The sequence below is a fragment of the Anas acuta genome, chromosome 2, assembly GCF_963932015.1.
Source record: "Anas acuta chromosome 2, bAnaAcu1.1, whole genome shotgun sequence".
NCBI classification, from domain to species: domain Eukaryota; kingdom Metazoa; phylum Chordata; class Aves; order Anseriformes; family Anatidae; genus Anas; species Anas acuta.
The window spans coordinates 145,167,727-145,194,723 of NC_088980.1; the positions used below are offsets into that span (position 1 = coordinate 145,167,727).

At 36.0% G+C, this 26,997-nt stretch overlaps 1 protein-coding gene across 1 annotated transcript in view; it reads left to right on the plus strand.

Annotated features, from left to right (window-relative positions):
• MTBP (MDM2 binding protein) overlaps positions 1 to 26,538 on the plus strand; it is a 30,669-nt gene extending 4,131 nt beyond the window's left edge. The window contains exons 7-22 of the mRNA XM_068672575.1: positions 1,329 to 1,443; positions 1,980 to 2,114; positions 2,874 to 2,968; positions 4,186 to 4,258; positions 5,099 to 5,216; positions 7,631 to 7,804; positions 8,944 to 9,057; positions 10,388 to 10,552; positions 11,178 to 11,271; positions 12,368 to 12,523; positions 15,097 to 15,192; positions 18,929 to 19,195; positions 20,515 to 20,761; positions 21,970 to 22,083; positions 24,692 to 24,757; positions 26,061 to 26,538. Coding sequence (XP_068528676.1) covers positions 1,329 to 1,443; positions 1,980 to 2,114; positions 2,874 to 2,968; positions 4,186 to 4,258; positions 5,099 to 5,216; positions 7,631 to 7,804; positions 8,944 to 9,057; positions 10,388 to 10,552; positions 11,178 to 11,271; positions 12,368 to 12,523; positions 15,097 to 15,192; positions 18,929 to 19,195; positions 20,515 to 20,761; positions 21,970 to 22,083; positions 24,692 to 24,757; positions 26,061 to 26,096 — 2,065 coding nt within the window. The 3' untranslated portion in view covers positions 26,097 to 26,538. The remainder of the gene's footprint in view (positions 1 to 1,328; positions 1,444 to 1,979; positions 2,115 to 2,873; positions 2,969 to 4,185; positions 4,259 to 5,098; positions 5,217 to 7,630; positions 7,805 to 8,943; positions 9,058 to 10,387; positions 10,553 to 11,177; positions 11,272 to 12,367; positions 12,524 to 15,096; positions 15,193 to 18,928; positions 19,196 to 20,514; positions 20,762 to 21,969; positions 22,084 to 24,691; positions 24,758 to 26,060) is intronic.
• The last annotated feature ends 459 nt before the right edge of the window (positions 26,539 to 26,997 follow it).

Genomic DNA, 26,997 nt, shown 5'->3' on the forward strand with positions numbered 1-26,997 from the left:
TGTTTGAGGAGAGGAATTGCTGATACTGATTTATTGTAAACGCATGTCCTAACAGCAGAGGCAAGCAAAAAACCCAAGTACCTGTTCTGATGAGAGCAGAAAATAAGTCTTTCACTTTCCTTTAAATCACTAATGTCTTCAGTGTGTGTGCTCTGCTTTGAAGGTTTGACGTACCGTGCTATGCATGAAATTGCATTGGCTATAGTTTTCAAATTTTTGTAAAAACAAATGTATAAATCTGCTGGTCTGACTTCAAACTGCTAACCTTTGGTATAACATTTAGTGGAGAAAGTTGGGGGAGGCAGAAAAAAAAGGTGCCTGTCATGTCTCTTCTTGAAAAGTGATATATAAATGTTCAATTACTTCCTGTATGCTTCTGAGGAGTCTTTTAACCCTGAAACTACTCAACTTGAAATTAAGTCAAATAGAAGTTAATCTCTTCCTGTCCTCTCCTGAATGATATAAGTAGGCCATGATGTGTCTGATGTAAACCATGGTTGTTTGTTTTTTTTTTCTCCCGTGCAGTAAAGCATTGTGTGGGTGTTTAATAACTTGGCAAGGCCTTGTCCACCTTTTTTTCTTCCACCCAAAAGATTCAAGTCTGCTTCGCAGATTATGTGGTAGAGCTTAATCTTAAATTAACAAAACTGATTAAATGAAACAATTGAATGCTTGGTCCTTGATAAGAATCGGTAGTATACCACCAACACAGTGCTTCCTAATATATATGGAAGAAGATAAAGTGATTGCAGTGACTTCTATAAATGCTTCACCTCAGTGCTCAGAGATGTCTTTCTGTGCAGCCAGCTTTTGACTGAACTTCTTTTTTTTTCTGCTGCCTTTTATGTAAAATGAGGCTATTTGAGCATTCAGTTTCTCTGATGAAAATTTGTACTTTCTTTTCCTGTTGTGTTGCTGGTGCTGATGTTTCTCACAAAAGATAAAGCTAAGGGGACCTATGGGTGCTGGCTATTTTCTCTCCCTCCTTCCCTCCCTCCTTCTCCCAGCATTTGGCTAATAATTATACTGCAGACACCTCTTTACTTATAAGGCTAACTAAAAACCACCTAGATGGACCAGTATTAGCCCCAGTGATGGCTACCTAACTCTGCTTCAGCTTCTGGCAGCCAGCCTTACTCTGTCATGCCTACAGCTTGCCATTGCAAGAGGTTTTAGTTGTCTGACAAAGTTCTTTGCTGCCACGTTCATGAAGGATACGAACAATTCACTTACAGTCTGAACCAGGATTCCATCAAATTGCACTGCATGATAATATGTAATGTTAAATTCAGGAAGATTAATTCTCTTTTTATTTATTTTTCCAATAGCTGGCAAAAGATTGCAGACTACCTATCGGCAGACTTTGTATCTTCAGATAATGTCATGAATATTATTGATTTCAAAGAACTCTGGAGGGGAAAGATTCAGATATGGGAAAGAAAGGTGAAAAAAACTTTTTTTAAAGCATCTTTGTATATCATTTATACCATGTGTAGTACACTGCATTTTATATGTTAATTCAAATTTGGTTTTGCAAATTTAATTTAAAGACATTACGTTTGTAAATACTTGGTTCAATGTATCTGAGTAGTGGGAGGAAAAATATGCTTTTTTGCTTGGTAAAAGGATAAATGATATTAAGGCATCTAAATGTGAACTTCAGGCATTCTCGTCTGAAATATTTGCCTTAGAACTTCTTGTTCAAAATTAGATTTTATTTTTTGTTTCTATCACAAATCATTATCATATAGCTCCATAAGTCATTGTTGCAAGAACATATCTAGTGCTTCTGCAAAGGCAGAAAGGCTTGTGATTCTGAAAGACTTTGTTTACACTTCTCGTGTTGAGGTTTTGGATATAGTAGTTGGTTACCTAAATCCATTTTTTTTTTACCTAATTTTGCAGTTAAGGTGAAAAGAAATCTAATAGTAGTTGTTTAATAATATAAGTAACTGGCTAAATTTTATTGTCTTTTTCAGTTTGCATCAGAAGTCAGGTTTCCAGAATTTTGTATGAAGAGCACTTCAGTAAAGCCATTCAGCACTTCACATTTAAATTCTTGCTTTGCTCTTGAAAAAGAGCAGCAATATAGGAATACTGATGCTTTGCCAGAGGTATGTCTTATTCTTGGTGGCTCTTTGAGCCACCAGAATTCGTCTGATTTACCTTCCTGAGAAAATTAGTAACTGAAAATTAAACGTGAAAGTAGGGATTGCATAAGGTTGAGGAATACTTCTTTTGTTAACGCGTGTTCATAAAATGGGTCCTTAAAAATGTGTTTGCTCTTAAGTAATGTGATAACAAAATTACTTTAAAGTAGAAATTTAAACTTTATTCAATCTTAATGCTTAAAATATGTAAATAATATTTGAATTCTGTATTTATTTAAACTTTTGGATATCATTTTGGAACTACACGATTTTTGGAAATTACTGTTACTTCTTCATGTTTTCCCCTGGAAGTAGAAATATAATGGGAACTCTGCATTTGTTGATGAAAACAAAAATTCTTGTTTATGAAAACTGACATCAGTTAACAGACTATTATTTTCACTGTTAAAATATGTGCATTTGGGATTGCATTTAACTGGTCCCGATAGATTTTGTTTTTCTTTGAATTTGGGTAAGAGTAACAACCTGTGTGATGCACAGGGTTGGAATTCTAAGAAGCAAGTATTATTAAGTAGAATTAAATACCTTCCCTGTTTTTATATAATTATTTAGCATGGTATTATGAATTATTTCTCTTTTTATTCCTTTACACGTTTTTTCAGATGTACCTGTAAGACACGTGTCCAGCAAAACATATGAGAAAGTTTTACTGAGATCATGTCACGTATAGTCTTATAGATTCTGTATTTAATCTCTTTTCAGGTTTTTCATTACTATGGTCCTGCGTTAGAATTTCTACAGATGGTTGTCCTCTCTGAACTACCGTCCTTTTTTGTATCAGATCTGGAATTTGAGCTGTATCCTTTTTTTTTTTTTTAAAAAAAAAAAGTTCTAACCTACTAATGGTTTATAGCAAAAAGAATATGATCGCTATCTAACTATCTAAACAACACATGAGGAGTAGCAAGGATTCATTTCATACCAGCCTGCTGAAATAGTCATATATTGTGTCTTCATAAGTAGATTTCTTTATGTTGAAATGTAAAGTACACAAACAATAACCAGCTTTTGTTTTTATTTTATTGCACATATAATTTGTCTACTGATGGATATGCTATTTGTGGGTAAGAACAGAAATATTTATTGGTGTGTAAGTTCAAAAAACCCTAAGCAGAATCTGCAGAATCTGAGGCAAGGTATGGCAGAGGAATTTTGGTTTGAGTTATGTATACTGCAGGGATTTCAAAGTGTATTCATATTGGTTTGAAACTTCGGGTACTAGTCTTGATGTTACAATAGTAGCTTAGCTTGTATGACCCTGCCAATATATAACTTGAATATATCACAGAATTGTAGGGGTTGGAAGGGACCTCAAGAGATCAGCAGGTCCAACCCAAAGCAGGCTCCCTAGAGCAGATTGCCCAGGTAGGTGTCCAGACGGGCCTTGAGTATTTCCAGAGAAGGAGACAGAAGGAGACTCCACAACCTCCCTGGGCAGCCTGTCCCAGTGCTCCGTCACCCTCACCGTGAAGAAATTCTTTCGCATGTTGGTGCAGAGCTTCCTGTGCTCCATTTTGTGGCCATTGCCCCTTGTCCTGTCCCCACAAACCACTGAAAAGGTTGGCCAAATCCTTTCATCTCCCACACTTAAGATATTTGTAAACATTGATAAGCTCCCCTCTCAGTCTTCTTTTCTCAAGGCTGATCAGACCCAGGTCTCTCAGCCTTTCCTCATAGGGGAAATGATTGAGGCCCCCATATCATCTTTGTTGCCCTCCACTAGACTGTTTCCAGGAGATCCCTGTCTTTTTTGTACTGGAAAACAAATACAACTATTTGTTAATGTCTGCTTATATGAGAGGTGTCACTAGTATATTTCATCATATATTTCAAGCATCTCCAAGTGTACTGTTTTGTCTGGAAGGGTGAGCTTAATATATTTTGTGGTACTAAGTATTAAATATTATATTTTTACAGTCCTTACTTGAAATAAGATGGTAACATGGTTTATAAAATACAAATGCATACAGTTCGTTGTGAAGTTAAGCTTCCTTCCTTAACCTATTCTGTTCAGGAGCCTGTCAAGAAAGAATATCAAGAAGACATCCGCATTGCTTTTAGATCAGATTTCTTCTCTATCTGGGAAGGTAAAGTTTTGTTTTATGTAAGTTTAGCAGGAAAACAAAGACTTATGTATTACTCGTAAAAGATACAGAAATAATATATTAATACCTCATCTCTAAGTGGGCTCTTTCAGTATACTAAAGGCAAATGACTTAAAAGTACATGCTGTACAGGTCCTGACAATTCGTAAGTCCATTGAATGATTTTTCTTTAACTCAGCGAGGTTTCAATCTTCCAAAATATGTTGTTAGTTTTATTCATGCTATGACAGATATTTCCATGTTATAATAATTCAGTTGCTTTTTAGCAAAAGACAGTTCTTCACGCAGCTTATAAAATGAAAAAGCAGTCTGAAATAGTAAGATTTCTCATTTTGTATGTGCATTCTGCATTTCTACTCTCATTTTGTATAAGAACTCTTGAAACATTTACAAGCCTACCTTTTTCTTCCAGATATTAGAGTATTATTCATAGCTACAATACTAGTTTTAAAATGTTCTTCCTGAATGCTTATAACAATGTAAAGAAAGTTTTGTAATGTTTATGAAATAAATCTGTGCTAATCAAAACTGCTTGCAATGTGAAAATACTGATACTAATGTCATAAATAGTATTTTTATATATATAAAATAAGTGATTCAACAGTTAGTTTTCTCTCAATTGGAGCAAAAACAAGCAGTTTTTACAGCTTATGTGTCAGATGGTATTCCATCTCCATTGATGTGAATAAAAGAAGCATTGAATAAACAGGCTTCTCTTTTAATTGAAGTACAATTGAAACAGTGCCAAATTAGTGGCTCAAAATGAAATATAAAGTAGGCTTCAGTAATATTGCTTGTCTTATATTTGCTGTCATTATTTAGGTGGGAGCTTTATTTGCATTGCCATGTAATGTAAGCAGTATAGTGATCCCATCCCCTGCCCAGCTGAGTACAAAGAAATGGAAGGAATATATGGCTAGGAAACCTAAGAACATTACTGGTGAGTGAAACAAAGACAGCTACAAGTATATTTTATGTGTATATGCGTTTAAAATGTATATATTCTATAAAGTTGGGTTTCCTTTTTTTTCTCCAATGAAATTAAGTCAGTGATTGTGATCTTTGCCCAAAAGTTTTTGGTGAATGTGTGTTGGCCTATGCATACCAGTTGCAGAGGAAAATTGAAAATAACATTGTGGTGAGCTGTAGGGAATCAATGCATTTCCTTTAAACCATCTCTGTGTCTCGTCCATCAGTTAAGATCCTGCTTCCACATGCTTTTTCTGAGGTGATTGTACAACCTGTGGGCACAGATGGTGCTTCTGCAGGTGGAAATCCAATGCACTTCATTTAAGTGCTTCTCATCTCAGTTCCAGAGGTTCTTAAGTGCACCTGCATTTAATTTCAGTCTCTTCCAGGGAAAATACAGAACATCAGGAAAGGCTGGATGCCTCCATTCACCTGAGACCCAATGTGTCTAATATAGTGCTTTGAGAATCTGAGGCTGCTTCTTCCTCAGTGGGGTATAATGAGGGAAGCCAATTCCTATTACACAGCATGCTAGTGGTTAGAAATTTCATTCAGGAAGTGAGAGAACAGAATCAGTGCAGATCAAGGTTGGATGGAGTTTCTTAATCATCCAGTATTTTAGGTGAGAATCTACTGCATGCTGCCCTGCAAGTGGAGACATTGTACAAGTAGTGACTTAGGTTCATCAGGCTGAATAGAAGCTTGGTGATAGCCCAATGCTTAAAGTACTTATCTAAGACAGGATAAGTTGTAGCATTCTGCCTTCTTACGTGCTTTTGTGGTCTTCTAATACATAATTCACATTTTCCAAGCAGCTGTGACCTCTTCTATTGGCAACCAAAGGTAGAATTTGCAACAAATAGATGTGGATGGCTGGCAAAGGCTGATTTTCTTGGAGGTCTGGGGACAGGAAACAAATTAAGAGGAATTAGGAAGAGCAGAATAATAAAGCAAGGAATTAAATTCTATGGATTGGGTGCTGGTGGTTTATAGATCAAACTAATCTCTGCACATTAAGCTTCTAGAGCAAAATCTTAAGTAGGAGGAAAAACATGCACATTTAAACATATTCATTCGGTAAGTTGAAAACTCTTTTCTAGTGGTTGCCACTAATCTGACTATATTAAGGATTTGTGAACAGTAATCTTTCCAATCTGTGGGAGGTGTAATTCTTCATGTTTTTAGTTCTCAAATATCCATTCAGATTAAAATGAGGAATAAAAAAAAAAAAACTTTCCCATGAGGAATCAACTTTTCAGATGCCAAGACAACCTGGAAAGAGAAATATTTAAATGACTAGGGGAGTGAAGAACAGGACTATAGTGAAGTTCTGTTTTTGTTTTTCTTCTTTTCTTTCTTTGATTTATATATTCTGGTAGAGGGACTTCTCTGTTCCATTCCCTCTCTAGCTTACATAGTGGAAAGTTTTCTGTTTGTTACTAACAGAAGTATATAATAATAAGCTTCGACCTCTTCTTTAGTTATTTGTTGAGACAGTACTGCAGATATTTTAGGAATTTGTTTTGAACTTTAAAACTTAGTACACTGAGAAGTTTTCATTCTCTCAATCTCTACATTACTAATATGCCATCATTTTTTTCATCAAAAGATCACAAAAACATCCTTTTAATGTTGTCAAGTCCTACATGAATTTATTTTAAAAAGTAATTAGTGTATGCCTGTGTATAAAAATAAAATGTGTTTATTTGTGCATAGACTGCATGAGAAATGTAAAGCAGTGGGTGAAACTTACAAATGAATAACTTTATTGGAAAGAAGGCGTACGTTATTTCCTTTCTTCTACAGATGTATGTTCTTTCAGAGAACACGTACTATCGTTTCAATCTGCATATGCAGAAATGCACCTTTTAAATACCCTACTCTATCATTGCGTATGTGGCACACTGTTTCCCCAACACCACATTTCTACTACAGAACAATATATCTTTGCAGGGGAGTTGCCTTTTACTAAGCTCTGTTAAAAACCTTATTTTGGTTGATGGTTTCAGTTGCCAGATGTACTTTGTAGCCTCCAGTAGGAAGCTGGCCTATGTTGCATTTAAAGAAGTTCTGTGCAGGTAATGTGCTTAAAGCCAGCAATGTAATCTAACTCATCTCTGCTTCTGTAGCTTGTTTAATTTGCGTTCTGTCCCCCCAAAAAAAACATTTTTTTTTTTTTAAAGGTAAGTACAGTCTATGCATAGTGTGTCTTCTAAAAAGCTTAGAGAGATTTAGTTAGTGAGATTTCTCACAAAAGAGAGCAAGCTAAAGAATTTTGATGAGGTGTTATGGCTTGTTTTAAACTGTAGAACACCCATAAGAAGGCATCTTATGTCCTCGTTGTGTTTCTTTTTTCTTTTAATTTAATTTAAATTCTTTTTTAAGTTCCAGAAATTGAACTGAAAGGAGAATCTTGCCGATATTATTTCTTGCTACAAGGCAATGGCTCTGGAGGATGTAAAGCAACCTTGATTCATTCCGCTACTCAAATCAATGGTATGGCCACTCTTGCTGCAGTAAATGGAAAGCTAAAGACAAACACAGAAGAAACAGAGTCAAGTAAGTATTTAATTATTTAAGAAAGCCTGAAGACAGGCAAATGCTACTGAAATATATATGTTCCCTTTATTTGTTCCAATGTGCCTTAAAAGGAAGAAAACATTACATTTTGATGAATTTACCTGTATTCTTTCAGAAATACTTTTTTTTTTTTAATCAGTTTGAAAAAATAAGATCCATTTATTCACAGTATTTACTATTACTGGATTTTGTAAATCAACTGCTTAAAGTTGTAGTCAGTCATTTCAACCAACTGTCAGTGGTTGCAGCAATGTAAACGTTTATTGTACAGAGAAGTCAAGGAAATATGAATGGCAATCAAATATACAAAACCTTTAAGCTTTAAAGGTATGCATTGTTGGTGTAAAGACTGACCAGCCCACGCCTAAAATCTAATCGATTATCTATCGACAAACCTATTTCATTGATTTAAAATAAAAGCTACAAAGCAAGCAGACAAGCTGAGTTTTGTGAGCGTGTCTTCAGATAATTGGCAGATATTACCACAGAGTGATTAGAATATGAGCTAGGAGATGATCGGAAGCTCCACTAGATAAGAACAAGTACATGAACAGTTATCTTCGAGTAGCTGTCCTGTTATTACTACGTGTATTAGAAAGCTCTGCAAATTCATGTATTTGCTCTCAATAACTGACAAAGAAAAGAACACAATAACCTGTATCCTCTTATTTCCTTATTGTTAAAATAAATCTGTATGGATATGACTGGTTACTATTTGTCCTAATTAAAATCTCTTTAGTAGTATGTCAGAAGACTGAAAGTCCTTGGCTATATGTTGGGAGAAAACTTTTATTTCCTAATATCAAGCTGATGATCTTTTTTACCTTCCTTAAAAGTGTCAGTCATGTTAACTGCATTATCATTACATTGGTTTTGTACAGAAATTCAAAACTGATGGCCAGTCATATATATCAAGTTATCTTCCTAGTGTCTTAATTGAATTTCCTGCTTTTTCTATAAAACTTGATGTATTTGAAAATCTAGTTATTTCTGTGGATTATGAAATGTGTATAGCTGGTGTGTTTGTGTCCTCCTGCAAACTTTCTTGAGAGGTAATGACCTAGTGTCTCCGAAGTCTTATGAGATACTTAATAATAGATTTCTCCTAATTTGCACAGGCTTTCCTATGGCTGACTTTATTGAGTCTCTGCCACATTTTTGTGGAAAGCAGATTGTACAGAGGGAAAAGAAACTGTCTTGTCTCCAAGCATCTGCCTTGAAGGAGTATCTAAGTAAGTAATGGAGAGCGTACCGAAAGTTCTCAAACAAGTATTTAAAAAAAAGTCTCTTTCAAATTGAATGTGATTGCTCTCCTTACAAAACTGAGGTAAGCCGGTCAGTTTGTGAGGAAAAAATGAAGCTTTAAAGAAGAAACTTTTCAGCATATCTATGATTGTGTGTCAGATAATGCCTTTTAAATATTGGGGAAAAGAGAAAGCTGAACTTTATTTTCATTTACTGGGTCTTTGTTACACTGATACTCCCAAAGTTTGAGCATAGTTTCAGAATAATTCTGTGGTCGTTAAATATTTCAGAATAATTCTGTGGTTTTCTATGCTTTTTTTTAATGCTTTCTCTTCCACAAAAAAACCTTACTGCTGGATGTGCCTTTTTACAAAAATGATTATTATGGGTTTTGTTGTTGTTGATTTATTCTTTCTTGCAAAAGTCTTGACTAACAGAGGGGAAGAATGCACTGGGGATTTGTTATTATTAATGATGGATCATGATAAACCCGACCAAAAGGTCATCTTTTGTTGATTTTCATGACTTTGCAGAGAAGTAATTTGAATGTCCTGACTTTTTCCATCTAAATCCATTACTCAGAAACGCAATTAAAACAAAAAAAAAATCTGAGAGATTGTTGAAAATGGCATGTTATGAAGATAACCTAAGTGTGTTATCATTAACAGAACACCAGCTTAAGGAAAATAAGATTTGTGTTTATTGTCTGCCTCCCACCACGCCCCCCTCAGTCATTCTAGGTTTCCTTTATACTATAACCCTGAGCTTGGGGGTGCCTCAGAGCTTGTGTTTTAGTTTGTAATGGGTGGGTCACCCATTTCCATTAGAATGAAGACAGGATAGCAGCAGCTGGCATTTGGTAGTCATCCTAAATCATATCAGAATGACCTGACTCTTAATATTCTGACCAAAGAGCCCAGAAAAAGCAATCAGTTATACAGAAGCCACGTTCTTGCAACAGCAGTACAAATAGCTATGCGGTGGGTGTGAGCCTCCTGTAGGAGGCTCTGCAGACTGGAGCTTTTCATATTTAAGATCAGCAAATCCAGATGCTTATCTCTGTAGGATTCAGAACTGGGTACTGAGAAATACACATATATAGAAGTTAAGACCATTAAAAGGGTGATTCACATGTAGTTTCAGCAATTCTACTTGTCTATGGAATAAACCATCTGCACCTTGCTAAAGGAAACAATGTTGTTAATGTCAAGTAAATGTTTTTTTTTTCATTTGTTTATTTGTTTTAAGCAGGCTACAGTTACTCTTTGTTACTGAACAAATGCAGCAGCTTTCCTTTCTTCCTTTTTCCTTTCATAGAGAGAAAGGAATTGACCAAGCAACCTCCAGTTATTTCAGCTGGTGAACTCAAAAACTTGTTAGAACTTACAAGAAAATGTTTTTTGGACCTGTGCGACACTAGTCTTCCTAAACCTGTTCGACAGAAGGTTGCCAATAAAACTAAGTCATGTACTGTGGCTTCTGGTACGTATCTTTCTTTAAAAAGATCTCTGATGTGTTTTCAAACCTGCTTTCAATTTTTTTTTATCAGAAGAATGAAAGTCTTATAACAGAAGGGGGTGGGGAAGGGAATGAGAACTAAAATAGCCTTCTAGGCTTTTTTTCAAACTGAAATTACCCTTGTGTTAACTATTTCCTTTCTTTTTCTTGACCAAAAAAATATTCAGAAAATACTTTTGACCACAGCACAAAGCTGATTTTCTTTATGCCATTATTATTTAGTCCTGTTATGGGTTACCCACGTTCTGGTACAGGTGTTTAAATATCTTAAGAAAGCATGCGTCTTTTCTTTCTTGACTCTCCTGTATTTCAAGGAAAATGTTGGTATTCTTTTTTTTTTTTTTTTTTTTTTTGTATGACCAGTTCCTCTCTGTCTCATTTTTGTAGAGTTAGATCCTGTAAAGTTCATGTGCGTAGTTGTAGGATCATAGCTGGTGACAAGGGCAGAAAAAAACAATCTTGAGAGCCACAAATCTAGTATTTCTGTGGTTGATGGTATAAATTACCTTGCATTTGGAGACAAATTGCATCCTGATTCTTATGAGCAAACTGTAATGGTTTTGCTTTCATGGTGGGTGTTTTCTTGCAGAATCTGATTTAATGGAGTTGAATCCATTGGACTGGCCAGAAAGGCATGTTCTTCAGAATTTGGAAAACTTTGAAAAAATCAAGCAGAAAATGAGGTAATAATTGGATACTGGAGAGTTTCTCCATAATGCGCATTGAATATCACTCTAAATGAACCATGTGTGTTGATATCCATTTTGTAAACTGTTTTCAAATATATTGACAGTCTTTCAGAGGAATCACAGAACTGTAGGGGTTAGAAGGGACCTTAAGAGATCATCTGGTCCGCTCCCTCTGCCAAAGCACGTTCCCTAGAGGAAACTTTAAAACCAAGTTTTTTTTACACTGTCAATTTCCAAGTTTGTTTTGGGGTAATTTCTTGGTATTTAGTAGTATTGTTTTTTATTTTCATTGACAAAACACAGCTGAAAATTAGTTACAAGTAGCATAGTTCCAAAGCTGAGTTATCAGAATGATACCCCTAGGTTTCAGCCATACAAGAAGAACATACAAAAGCTTTTTTTTTTTTTTTCTCCCAACAAACACAGCAGTATAAATAAATCGTAAATATTGTAAAACAGTTTTTCTACCCCATTCTTGTCTTTCAAATACCATAGATGTCCATGACCTAGGTTGGAGTCCTGTATATCATAAATTAGATCTGTGCTTTCTCATAGTTTTTATTGTTGTTGTTATTAAATTTTGGCTTTTGTTTCTCAAACAGGTAAGTTTCTTCCTTCTCATTAACTTATCTTAAATGTGTGGCTAGCAGTAGAAAAGAGAACTTTGCTAAACTTGAAAAAATAGAGTGAAAAGTTATATGCAGTAGTGTCTTTATGGTTCCTTTGGTGTGTGTTACAAGTTTCTGTTTTATGGAAACTCATTTTTTATCTTAGAATCCATAAATGGAAAAAGGGAATGAATAACGTGCTTCCCATGTTGTACTTCAAGTTATAAAAACTTGAAGAAATTACTTCTTTTTTTCAGTAGGAATTTCCATCAAATGTATTTTATTGTGAAGGTTTGTGCATATGTTCTCAAGAAACAATCTTGTTTATTTTACTTTGGAAATAAGCTACGTTTAATTGCTCCAGAGCAGCAGTGCTTTTTTTTTTTCTTAAAGGACAAAATAACTGGGGAAAAAAAAAAGCACACTATTTTCTTAGATTAGTATTTACTTTTTTCTTTTTTTTTTTTTATTTCTTCCCCCAGGGCTTCTGTGTTTGCACATTCATCTGAACAACTTCTGGGGCATAAAGATAGCCAGCGGGAGTCACTGACATTGCTCGATGCTAAAGAATTGCTCAAGTACTTCACACCAGAAGGGCTGCCAGTTGGTGATCTTCAGCCACTACAGATTCCCAAACGGTATGATTTCAGCATATTAAAACCACTGAAGACCATATTCAGGAGTGATGTAGGAGAATGAGAGTAATGACCAAATGACAGAATCAAAGTTTGAGTTTGTAACTTGCAACATCTTGCATCACATACCTGCCAGTGCAATCAACTGCTATGGTTAGTCTTGCTATTTATTTATTTCTTTGAGTCTGAAATGGCCAGAGATGATGATGTTGGTTGTATGCATTTAAATAAAAATAAAAAAATTAAAAAAAAAAAAAAAAAAGAAATGCCTGATGTGCAAAAGTGTGGCACCAGACTTTGCCATGGCATTTGCCATTCTACAAACTACTGCCACCACACATCGTTTCCAAAAGAGTATTTCTAGCACAGCAGAACCCAGTTTCATTGGTGTGATTTCCTTCATTTACTGAGAAGGAGATTAAGTAGGAAGAATATTAATTACAATTTTAAAAGGACAATAGCCAACCTATTTAGCTATGTGTGTCTCTTGTCATGCTGAGATATTCTTAAGTGCTGAGGTGCTTCTTACAGGAAGCTTGTCTGCTCTGCTTTGTGAGAATTCATTCTTAGTGTGTCTGCTGGTATTACTGCATTGACCGCTCCCTTTTCAGCAGCGAGATTGATATTACTTAAAGGAATAATTTTCAGAGTTTAAACATCTGTTAGAGTAAGGCCAACCTACACAACAGTCAGATGGTGTCTGTAGAGTCAGAGCCTGTATTATTCATGCAGTGTGTCAAAAAACTGCTAGATAAGCAGATGATGTTTGCAGTCACTGGAGTTATTTGTTGACCTTCTTAATGTTAAATAATAGAATGTCTAATGGAATTATTGTACAGCCCCTGGTCCTTTTATAAAACTCATTATATGTAATAAATTAAAAGGGCAAGGGAGAAGGGCAAGTTCTGTATGACTTAGGAGACTTCTGTTAAAGTACTTACTGAAGTTTTGAAACTAACTAAAAGGTGTTCTGGGCAGATAACTCAAGTAAGGTAGAAAATAAGCAGTGAAGGTTGAGTGTCCTACAGAGCTGTTAGTTAATGAGTGCAAATGATTTAGGATTTTGTCTATAATATTAAATATTTTCATTCCATTTAGCAGTGTGGGAAAGAAGTTAATAATTTGTTCACTACAAAAATGCTTTTTAATCCTTGATTTTTCAAAACCCCCCAGAGAAGATTTACTGTGTAGAATATTTTGATTGTTTCGAATGACTTGCTTTGAGCCATAGCTAAGTGAAGTCTGAATTTGAGAGGCTTGGGCCCAATTTGCTTGGATTTCTGTCAATTATCAGAAGAAAGGATGATTAGAAAAACTTTGCTTTGAAGTCCTTTACTGTAACACAAATCGCTTGCTTAATAGTTCAAGTTAGAGATCTGAGGGAAGTAAAAAGCCAAAATCAAGATATTAGATAAAAAATAAACTACATGTTTTTACATGAAGGCTATAGGGTCTGGCAGTGACTTATACTCTGTGTATGTGTTTTGCTTGGTTCAAAAAAACAAACAACAACAAAAAACAGAAAACCTGTGAAAACCCATAATGAGATTTTTGGCTGGAAGATAGTGGACAGTTCCCTTTGACATACCACATTGCCATTACTGTTGTGTCCAGCAGAACTCTACTTTGAGCTGCCCAACCTCCTAGCAGGCTCTCTGGCTAGATTCTCTTGAATAACCAGCAGCTTTGCAATAGTAAATGTTTGAGCACAGTGTCTCAAACAGGCCCAAAATTTTACAGACTAAACACAAGTTTTTTTTTTTTTTGTTTGTTTTGTTTTTTTTTTTTGAGAGAGAGACTGTTGAATTAAAGGAGTTTGTTTTCCATATCTGAGCTTAAAATACAGGTTGGAGTTCTGGCTGATAGTCTTTTTAAATAGTCATCTTGCTAGATTCACCAACCTGGGTTTCATGGATGTTTTTCCCAGATAACTTTTCCAGTGGTAATTGTGCAGAGACAATCTATGAGAATGACAAAACCTGAATCAATATATAGGTTCCAGATACTGCTGCATCTTTTGTCTTCATTTCTTCCCTACTTCAGAGTTAATTGGGATGTGACTTTTCAGCATGTGCTAGGATCTGGCAGTGAGTTCTCTCCATCTTGTTACAGCTTGTTCCATTGAAATACTTTCAAACACATTCATATGAAGCATGGGAAAGGTGACTGTTAGGAGAGACAACAACTTGAAGCTCAAAGAAAGGAATTTGCAGATTATAGCACTGGATTGAGAAATGGGAGCTACTGGTTCCTCTGTTTGTTCAGGTGCCCTGTTGTGAAATGTGATAGTTGCCTGGTTTTATTGATAAATTATTTCGAGCAGTGACCTCTAAACTGGTTGAAACATCAAAGGTTCTGTAATAATAACAGTTCAGTAGATAGTAATTAGTTGAGCAGAAATTCTTACTTCAATAAAGATTTAATTTCCCAATGATGCTCTGTCTCAGGGCCTTCATGAGCTACAGGACATGCTGTTTTGGTCTTCCCATGTCAAGGCATTTGTTTTTGACTTCTGTAAAGAATACTTTATCCTGACTACAACTATTTAAAATACATCTATACTTTTTTCCTTTCAGTGAAAATGCATTCCTTTTGACACCAGAGCTTACTCCTCGGAAACTTAGAGGCTTGCCTTTTGAAAAAGCAGCTGGGTGCCATTATCATGGACTTGAGTAAGTTTTCTCACATCTTTTCCCAAAAACTATTTTTCAATTTCCTGTCAAGGTAGAAGAAGAAACATTTCAAGCAATATGAATATTAATTATGGAAAACTTTGATTCACTGGGTTAATTGGTTAATTGCAACACTCCTGCCTTGATGGTAATGTAGAGAGGTAGAGGTTGTATTTTTTTTTTTTCCCTAAGTTGTACTGCGGTATATTACCAATGTCTCTGAAAACCTGAGGTCAGAAATGGAAATGGCAAGAGCATGAGGATTCATTAGTACGTATCAAATCACTGGAGTAGTACATGAGAAAACTATTCTGTGATACGATATCCACTAAGAAATGCATTGGGTACAAAGTGTATGCAGTCTGGTCTTCATGCAAATCTCTGCCTTCTTCTAAAGTTGCATTTTGAAATTATTAGCATGTGGCTAATGATACTACTGGTATTTTTTCCTATCAACTTTACACAGTTTGTTTAAGCCTGTGTTGAAAATGTGGTAATTTCAGCCATGTTCTCTGGAGAAATGAAGCAGTCATTCTCTTTTCAGCTATCTGTTTCTTCTCTTTTTCTAAGTGGTAACTCATGAGCCTGTTAGCCTTCCTAAATTAAATCTAACAAAGAACACAAGGAGACAACTGGGTAGATAGGAGAAATTCATCCTCCCAGCTGTAGGAGAAAAACCATTTGGCCATTGACTTGGAATATGGTAGCTTGATGACCTGTCTGACCTCAGCAAGGAGTGCATGTGAGAGTTTAAATTAGGTACAGGGCAGCTTGTACTACCTCTAGTCATAGCAAAAAAAAAAAAAAAAAAAAAAATGACAGGTAGAGACCACAATGAGAGCTGGGTGTGGTGGGGAGATGGGAGACCCTGGCATATTAAGGTGATGAGGGGAATGTGCTAGGAATAAGGGAGGGAAGCAGTAGAATGAGGTGGTGGAAACTTGTGTAAAAAGGAAAGAATCTTGATTTTTATGACTGGAATATATTCTTGTAGGAGTATCGGAGGGAGCACGTGGTCTTTTGGAAGCAGTTGCTTTTCGGACCATGCAGTTGTGATTTGTTTCCATGTGCATAGCTGCTGTATTTATACGTGGAAGTAGAGTTTTGTCAACAAAACCAGACGTAGCAGTTATTTAATAAAATTTCTGGTGTAATGAACCTGTGCCAAACACTAAGATCCTGTGTTGCAAAGAGAAAGTAATTGCAGGTAAAGAAGAGTGAGTAAAATGGGAACTTAACTACTAAAGATAAAAACATTTTTATCTTTGTAGGGAATGTGATTACTCAAGCGACTGAGAATATAAATAAGGAAAGTTAAATACCTTGGAATTTGTAAGTTAACAGAACTTACTCTTATCAGATAATGTATTTATTTCCAGTGGAAAGTCTTAATCAGCTGTAGAAATGGATTCAGTGGTACGTTATTAGAAAAGTGAATTTCTGAATATGAAAACATGGGGGGGGGGGGGGGGGGGAAGAGTACAAATCAGATCTAGTAATTTAATGTAACTCTCTGTGAGGAGATAAAAGTAAAGAATGTGTCTATGGCTTCCAAGAATAGGAAACAGGTAAGTAGTTTGTAGGGTGGGTTGAGAGAGAGATCACTTTTCTCAGAATGCTTGTTTGAGTAATGGATAGAATAATTTTGTATGATAATGTTTTGTTCTGCAGTAGAGAGGTAATGTAAGTTACCTACTTAAAATTTCATTTTGGGCTCTTGCAAGGAAACCTGCAAATAGTTTATACAAGAAAAGAGTTCATGTGTTTTGTATTGTAATTTCCTGAGTATGTTTCAGTGAATTAGCGCTGTTCTTTTGTCCTCTTTCAAATTCAAATGTGAAATTATATAAAACTGTGGGGTTGCTTTAAAAAAATGTTGCAGTTATAGATCTGTTTGCAGTCCCAGCAGTCTTAATACAGTTTCTTCTTTTCACTTGATTGATTAAACCATTTAATCCTCCTAATCAATAGAAAGATGAAAAGCTAGGGTATATTTTGCTTGTTCAGTGATACTTTTGTAGTTAGCACTTTTAAAAATGTGTATCTCTCATATAGTGGTGCTTGTCTTGGACAAAGCTAAATGTACATTTCCAAAGAGTGCAGTTAGCAAAGAATTTGTACTAAATAGCACTTAAGCACTTGCTGTGCCTGATTGTCCTCTTATTTACACTCACTTAGTGAAATCTCACAGCAATCTAGTTTTTGGCAGAACCTGGCTCTTCGTAAAATTATGTCAGTGTCCTTGCGTTTTGGTATTCATTAAGTGCTTAAAACCTGCAAAATATATATGTTTTACTTTGGGATGTTTTCTTTAGCTATTTCCTATACAATTCTCTTATGATATATGCACTGAAGAATCACGTTGTGGTGGGTTTTGTTTGCTTTGAATAGGAAAGTTGCATTTTTCCTCTTACAGAAGATAGAATAAATGAGGAGAAATCATCTAAGTTTCAATATTTGTTTCAAGTATCGTGGATGTCACCGGGAAAAACTGAGGCATATTCCATGATCATGCTATTATATCAGAGTGTATAATTTTATATAAAATATCCTGTTTTTATCTGGGTCTCAAAGTTTTGATGAGTGCTTGCAAGCCCTGAGGTCTGGAAGATATTATATCCATGATGGTGTGCTGGGTTCTTCATAGAGTTGGTTTTAGAGCTTTCCTCTTCAGTGTTTAGTATATTAATAGAGGTAATATCTGTTAAGTACAGACTGAATACGAAAGGCAGTAAAATCTGAATTAAAGAGGTTGGTGCCATGACCAGTGCCCGACCACCTCTGGGTGCAGAGCCTTTCCCTAACCCCCAGCCTGACCCTCCCCTGTCCCAGCTCCATGCCGTTCCCTCGGGTCCTGTCGCTGTCCCCAGAGAGCAGAGCTCAGCGCCTGCCCCTCTGCTCCCCTCGTGAGGGAGCTGCAGGCCACCATGAGGCCTCCCCTCAGCCTGCTCTGCTCGGGACTGAACTAAGAAACTTCAGTGCCTCCTCACACATCTTGCCCTCTAGACCATTCATCATTTTTTGCATCCCTTTTTAACCCTTTCTGTAATAGTTTTGTGTCTTTCCTATATTGTGCCATAATAATTACTATTACCCTTTGAGTCCAATTCTTCAACCAATTGTTCACCCATCCTATTACATACTTATCTAGCTGCATGCTGGACATTTTGTCCAGAAGGCTAATGTGAGAAACAAACTTCGCTGAAATCCAAAAGGATTAATTACATCTACTAGCTTCCCTTGGTCAACTAAATGGATAACCTTGTCATAAAGGAAATTAAGTTCATTAAACAGAACTTTCCACTTATGAACCCCTGTTGGCTGTGACCAATGACTGCATTGTCTTTCAGGTGTTGTTCAATAATTCCCAGAATAATCTTCTCTGTAATTTTATCAGGCACCGAAGTGAGACTGACAGGCCTATAATTACCAGGGTCTTCTTTCTTGCCCTTCTTGAAAATTGGAACATTTGCCAGCTTCCAGTCAAGGAAAAGACTTACAAATAGTACAAAATTTAAATTATATGTCGCAGTTCGACTTAACACACACCTGATGGATTTAGCTATATTTAATTTGTGGGGCTGTTTTAAGGTATCTTTCAGAACAATGTATCAAACAAAGAAGTGCTGGAGATTATATTACAGTCAAAAGTAAATTGTTCTTTTTTTTTTTTCTTTTCCTTTGGACTGTAATAAAGCAGAGATTCTCACAGATTTCTCTCCAATTTCTATTTTAGATACTGTCTAGATAACAGAAAAGCCCTAGAGAGAGATGTGGGATATGCTGAACTTCAAACTCGTCTTATTCGCTATGAAACTCAGACTACTTGCACCAAAGAGTGCTGCCCTGTGCCGGTTGTCCTGAGCCCTCTCCCATCTCCTGCAGTCTTGTCAGAGCCTGGAAGCGTCCCCGATGGAGAGTCTTTACAAAGTGAATTCAGAACAGAGGCATCAAGGCTCAAACGCAGATCAAAAGACTTGGACTGCTTTTATCCCAAGAAGAGGTAATGCACTGAATAAAATAAATCTTTGGTATGAAATATTTCAGTAGTCTCTTGTGAAACGCATCTTTTCTTTCATCTTGAAATGTTTTTAGTGAAGCTATCTAGACAAATGTTTTAGTTGTTTAATCCTCTTCTGTTAGTTCGTTTTTTCTCAAGTGTGTCCTCCCATTGATAGCATTAGATTAATCAAAACCATGCAGCACAGGCACCTTTTATTTAAGAGATTTGTGAGTGCATCTTGCAAAGTCTAAAGTGCCTCTGTAAAGGTGACGGCCTCATTTAGGACCGGAATAACTAAAGGTTTAGAAAGTCAAGCACTGTACAAACAGAATGACTGAATTCCTAATCCAAAGGACTTCTAGTATAAGATGACCCACAAAAATCTAAACTTGTTGACAGCCTTGTTTATTAAAATATTTACTGAAAATTCTCTTTTTAGTACTTCTGTTTGTACCTTGACCTCACTCTGAAAATGCAAAGTCTTTGCATCAATAAAAAAAAAAAAAAAAAAAAAAAACAAAAAAAAACTGCCATGTAACACTATTTCTGAATTCACTTTATACCTTTATACTGTAACGCTTCACTTTGCTTTCACTCCAGTTTAATATCCCCTTGCAATCTGGTCACAAGTGTGCTACCTACCTTTTTAACAGAGGTATTGTTTTGGTAATATCTGCATCTTTTACAACTTACTGAGTAGTTAAAAAAGATGTGATTATGCTTAGCATGTCATATAATTGGTGTTTCAGGATAGCACTCTTACTCTTGGAAGGATCAAACATTACGCTGTTCTAGTGGCATTGTAATGCCCAATTTCCAGTAGATCAATTGTGACATTCCTGTAAGGCCAAAAAATATTTGGCAGTTTCAAGATGTTTCATTTTATCCTGAGACTGAAGGCCAGAAATTCAGCTCTTCTGGCTGTCTAGACAAAGCGTCTGTATGCAAAACTAGTCCTCCTTGCAAAGAGTTTTCTCTTCTTAATTGTCTTAGTTCTTCAATTTGTTTCTAGTTTTATTTTTTTTAATCAGAGATGCAATGGGTCTCTAAGTATCAGAAACCGAATCAGTAAGTGTTCTTCTAATACACAAATTTTTGGGGGTAATACTAGAATGCTATGTGCTGTTTTGAGATGGTCTTTGCAGTAGGGTGGTGGTTGGACCAGATGATCTTGGAGGCCTTATCCAACCTTTATGATTCTATGTATAGTCTGCTAGGCAATTATGCAGCTGCCTCTACAGCAGAAACAATGCTACCAGAAGAATCAGTACAAAATCTGTAAGTTTTTCTCTTTTTTTTTTTTTTCCCTCCCTCTCTAGACTAACCAAATCTGAGAGTACAGACTCTCTCCTCTCCCAGGCAAGCGGAGGTAGTGGAAGTCACAGTACAGTGGTGGTAACAAGGAAACGCTCTGAAAGATCAGTTTCTTTAACTTCAGTGCAGTTGAAACAATCTGGTCAGCTCCCCAAAGTCACCACTAAGGTTGGCTCAGCAAGTCACAGAAGTGCAACAGAATCCCAGACTTCAAAGCCAGTTAAGGAATCAAGATCTCAGAAACATACAAGGGTAAAGGTTTATTTTGTTTGCTTGGGGGTGTGTGTGGGGGGAAGGTCTGCCTAATTTCTTTCTTTGTATATTGATTTTTTAATTATTATTTTAATATCTTTTAACTCAAATGTGGACTGTGTCTTCATCTCTGTTACTGCTAAATTTCATTCTATTAACTTCTTGTAAATGAATCCTGAAGGCACTGAGGAGAGTGCTCCAAAAGCAGTGAGTGAAAATATCTGTAAGGTTTATTATTATGTCACGTCCAGGGAATTAAGGCTGAAAGAAATAACAAATAGGAATAAAAAAACATGGCAATAGATATCAGTGAATGGGAGTTATGAAATTCAGAAAATGAATATAAAACCTAAAGCCACCAGAGAAAACTCTGGTGGAAAGATGAAAGTCATTGTGAAAGAATGGACTATTCTGGGGATAAAAAGGTGTTCCAGTAGTTGTACAAATCCATTAACGGAGATAATATTTAAATACATTGATGCAATAATGTTAAATTAATACCAGTATATAGTAGGAATTTCACTTTTAAAATACAGCACAGAAAACAGCTATTGTTTTCTGTATTGGTGATAATTTTAAATTAATCCCTGCTTACTAGAGAAGACAATGCTTGAATGTAACTGCTGTAGTGTCAAAGGCATGTCAGGAAGACCTTAGTAAGCATAAATTGCAACTCATTCAGACCTACAGCAGAGTTTAAGTGCCTTTGTTATAAAGAATGACAAAGTAAATTTTCTAATTTGACTGTAGTACCTGGATTTTATTTTTGCATGCATGCATGAAACAGGAAAATATCGATATAAAGCAAAGTAATACAGATTGTATTTCAGAGAAGAGAAAACCCATGCTATTATCAATTTAGTTTTCTTGTCTTTGAAGTCCCGTGTGGATAGTTACTGCTTCTCTACATGTCTTTGACACGTAAGCATTTTGTTAATTTTTGAGGTGAAAGAAATGGAAATAGAGCTTTAAATAGCTCTGCCTAACTTTGGTCAGTGAGTTGATGGCATTTGGCTGATGGATTAATGACAGAGGCAGCATCAAAGTAGATCAGGATTTTTTGTCTTTCAGTCTTCTCAATATATTAAGACTCTTGTGTCTTGATCTTTGTTGGGAAGATATAAAGAAGGGTGGCTTGTTTTTCCTTGGACAGTTTTTCATGCCAGTAATTGGGATGAAGCTTTGAGTGTGTTTCTATTGTTTCCCAGATGCTGAAGGAGGTGGTAGCCAAGACTCTTCAAAAACATGGAATTCCAGAGGATCACAAGTGCTTTGAATCATGCAGCCAACGTCTATTTGAGATATCGAAGTTTTACTTAAAGGTAACTAGAAGGCATGCTTTTACAGTTCTTTGTGCTTAACTGAATGAATTTATTTCTGAATGCAATTTCAGATTGGGTGTACTTAGACCTGATGGTGCTAATATTTCCTAGTGGCATGTCACTAGTATGTGTAGAATGTGGAGAAACCTGTGGTCTTGTCAAGTGCAGAAGCTAGTTTTACAGTATATTTTGGTGTTTTACTGTTTGTTTTCAAACCTTATAAATCGCTAGTCTTTTATGTGTGTTAGATAACATGTAAAAGCAATGTTCAGGTAGGTAAGGTTGTGTTTATACTATATAGCTTGCCGTACTGCTGTAGATAGCTTAGGGCCATAGATTTCTGTTTATATTCTACTGAAAAAAAATGTTCATGACATCAGGTTCTCCTAATTTATCTTCCTTCAGCGAGACTAGAGTATGAGATCATCTGTGGGCTGTTGTAAGCTATAGCTGTCTTCAAGGTGTAAATAAAGTTCATTTTCATAGAATCTGGGGTGATTCACATGATAAGCAGAATTGCTCTCAACTGTGTGGGAACTTAGCAAATCCTGGGGGCGCTAGATGAGATGCCAGAGGGAAAAAAAGAAAAAGTAACCAGTAAGGCAACTGCTTTCTTTTTGTAATTGTAATTGTTTTATGGCCATCATATCTCACTTTCAGATGAATGAAAGTGAGATATGATTCAGATGATTCTACTAGAGAATCCAATGCTTGAACTTAAATGTTGTAGTTTCAAAGACATGTTTACCCTTGCTTTGCCAAGTCCCTTGGGAACGAGCATCAGATGAATGCAAATTAACTTATGTACATATAGTTGTGTGGAACTGCAGTGTAGGCTGGCTTACATTCACCTGTGTGCGTTACTTTTTTAAAGTATAGATGTAGTCATGTCAGTGTCCTGTGTTGTCCTACATTTTTTTTTTGTATTTTGTACTACCTTTGTCTCTGCTTGTAACACAATAATTTTGTCTCCAAATTGATGATCAACTTAGTTTTGTCATAAATACTGGTATAATGAGCTATGTAAATGTAGCTTTACATATTTGCCTTTATATATATTTCACAAATTGTTGTTGCAGCTTTTGGAAACAAATTCTTAGCTCATATAAAACTGTAGAATACGATCACATTTCTTTTGTCAGAACGGAGGCTGTGTATGTTGGTCAGTTGGTCACTGATTACAAATGAAGAAAGATTGCAGTAAAAAAAACTTCATGCCAAGTAATCTTTGTCCTTCACTGTGACAGCTCAGCTTCTCCCTTGTTCTAGGCTATTGGGTAAATAGCTCATGGTACCTGAAATTCCAGGGCCATGACGTGGTCACAGAAATTCTTGTAAATGCATTGCCAATCTATCTGATGTGCTGACTTGGCAGCACCATGCTGCATTGCATCAACCTAATTTTTAGGAGATAATGAGGAGCATCTCTTTCCACAATACATAGGGGACTTTGTCAGTTAATGCTTGAGCCTATGTTACTTAGCCTGAGCACAAAATTGAGTACAATTACAGTATTTGGGTTAACAAGCTGTTTTTCACAAGTTGAGCTGCTCTTCTGTTCGTCTGCATGCATTTAGCCTACCACCATTTGTGAACAAACTCAGTTTAGCTTGAGCTTCAGGGAAGATGATTTAAGCTAAATGAAGTTGCTCTGCAATTGAAGAGGGCTACAAGCTGACACAGACCATTATAACATCTTGCTGATGAGCAGCAGCTTCTTAAATAATTAGAGGACAGTTGTTCGCTCGTTTGGTAAGCACTCCCAAGACCCGCCCAAAATAGGCCCTGAAGGAAGATCTCATCTGAAGTCAGAGCCCGTGTGTAGGGATGAGGAAGCGAATTCAGATGGGTTAATGATTCCATTGCAAATGAAGAGTAAAAGAAGATGAGACAATGATCCTTTTCTTCAGAAGGCTGCTCTAGAGAGTTGTGGCAGGGTTTTGTTCTCTTACACTGTACTCCAGATCTGTAGGACTTTACTGTGCTGCATGGATCAGAAGCATGATATCATAGACACAGTTTTCCTTTGGAGACTAGTAGTAGATTCATGTTTCTAGTTTCTCTTCAGACAATGGTGTTATATGCTTGCTATGCAAGCAATCTGGCGCTTGGATTAGCCTGGGAAAATTGAATGGCAAAGCAGACAAACCACTCTAGATTATTCCCGTCCTGCATTTATTCTGTTCCTCCAAGTCCTCTTTTCTGTTCTTTGCCAGAACTCTGTATTGTGGTCTAAACAGATGGTTGATTTCCATGTTCGTGGAAGATTTCAATCAAGACTGTAAGAACTTCTGGTGTTTAAAAAAACAAACAACAACAAAACTGCATTTCTAGAACTTTGAAAGTAAGGAAAGGTCTGGCTTAGTCACACTTGAGTACTAGGGCTGGACTGCTGTAGGAAATGTTACGGCCCTTGGAGTGAATTTAGATTTACTTAATCTGTAGAAAAAGTGAATTCAAATAATCTGATTTTCTGTAGTTCTGAAAAAAAAAATCATGAAAGGATTAAATTCCCCAAGATAACTAGGGCTCTCATCATCCCCTCATCATCCACCTATAATGAGGATATGAGTATACTAATCTCAGTGGCTTTGTGCTTCATATTTAGGATCTTAAAACTTCTAGAGGACTTCTTGATGAAATGAAGAAAACAGCAAATAATAATGCTAAACAGGTAAGAGCATTTGTTTGATTTGCATATATTTTTCTATTCACTAGCCTAGGCGAAGTCCAACTGCCGCTGCTTGGCTGTAGGATGGTTTGGTCCACAAATTTAGGAGATGAAGAGAAGCATTCCTTAGGCTGTGGGTCATTTCGCATTCTGATCTCACAAAAACTCTCTCTAAAGCAAAGTTTTCCGTTCCATATGATCAGTGTTTTGGCAATTCTAGCTAGAATACAGTCTATCTGTTATGTCACAGTGATAAATGTAGATGAAGGAAATTTTTCCACAACTCAAAAAAAAAAAAAAAAAAAATTTTTCTTCCTTGGAGAGAAGACAAAATCATTAGGAATTCTTCTTTCTTTGTGTTCAAGGAAATAACATTTGTCTTCAAAGTTTAGGTACCAATAGAGGAATCTATCAAAGGAAATAAATTCTGTATAAGGAAAAAAAACACAGTAATTTTAAGCTTAGAAATAACTATAAACAGAAATGACATCAAATGAGTTTTCTTGTGTGTAAAGGGGTGCTTCTGTGAACGCTAGCACAGAGCAAACAACAGGAGTAAGCACTCCTGTCCTCCAGAAAGTAAGTAAATATTTGATTTAAATTCTGGATAACACGATCTTGCATTTTTACAGGGCAGTTTTCAAAACTATAAATTAAACATAAGGATTTGAACAGAGTTAGTTAAATAGTCTCCGCTCAAAACTCTAAGTGAAACTGCTAAATCCCTACAGAATTTTATCCTGCCAGGGCAGTATTGTGTTCTGCACTGTTTTGCCTTGTGAACTGGTTCCTACAGATCATAAGGTTTCAAAAACTGCATGGGTTGTGCTGTTTGGTCCTGGACTGGGATATTGTGCTGATGCACTGTTCCTCACTGCAGTCTTTGTCTGGGGAGACCGGTCAGTAGTATGAACATTAATTTATATATGAACATTAATACCTCATTGTCAACAGCAGTAAAATTGGGCATCTTGTAAACTGGCCACCTCTCCCTCTAATAAAGAATATTTTGAAACTACCTTATAAAAAAACTGTACAGCGTGGGGTGAGGTAGCTCAGTTCAGGGGATCTAAAAATGCCTTTTTCTAAAGACAAGTGTTCTGTTCAATTAAATACAATTCTTGGGAGGTAACATTATCTTCTCAGTTTATTAAAAACTTTCTCCATTGAATGGATTGCCTTTTAAATCTCATTTAGTAACAAGAGGTCTTCAGGTCAAGAAAGAATTGACAATATGTCTCAGATGTTCTTAAGTTGCTTTCAATAGTAAGAGTTACGCGAATAATTTTCTCATGTATTTTCCCAGGTGATTGAATGGGTTTTGGAAAAATCTGGCAAGTAGATTACCTGCTATCCACACCTTCCTAGAAACTGGAGAGAGAGCACTTCTGATTGCAAGAAAAACATTACACTGGATAACACATGCATACACATATGCAAGCATCAGAAGAACTTTGGTCAGTGTAATTATACAGACTTCCTTTTCAAGCACAGTAGCATGCTTTGAAACTTTTTATACTGAAAGTTTTAATTTTTTAAAACATTTCAAATGAAAAAGGTTTTATTTTATTTGCATATTTATTATCTTTCATTGTTAGAAGGAATACAGCTTGGTCTTTATAAAGCTTTGTATCTTTTTCAATGAGTGTATTTTTAATAAGAATTTAAAAAAATGCCAATTTAATTTTAATAATGGGACTACTTTGTTACACTTTTTTTGCACAAAGACTTCTGTTTATTACTACTTGCTGTTATATAAGCTGAATAAAACTGCTTACAGTGTGGACCTTTGACATTTTTATATTGTAGCTGACAACAGTTCCTATTCTGCGCCTGGAAACAAAATATAATTAGAATTTGAGTCACAATTATCTCTCAGTTCTGTAATAGAAGAAAATCACCATCTTTTCAAAGCTAATGAAAGGTCCCATGAAAGGATATTTTAAGGGGAGAGCTACAGCCTGGATTTCTGTGTAATCTTCCTAACAATCCTTAGAAACAATTCACAACAGAGGTCTGAGGGTTTTTTCATGGAGGGGGAAGAGAAAATCAAGATGCTAGTAGTAGTGATGATTGAGAGAGCTCTGAAACAGTGGGCAAACTGATGAAATGTAATACAAGAATTTCTACCTGAGTTGCAAACTCAGGAAACTACTCAATCAGCCTCAGCTTGCTTAAGTTTTGGGCACGTATCAGGTTTGTACTGGTAATTATTCTGTTTAGTATTGCGTTGTTTTGGTAGG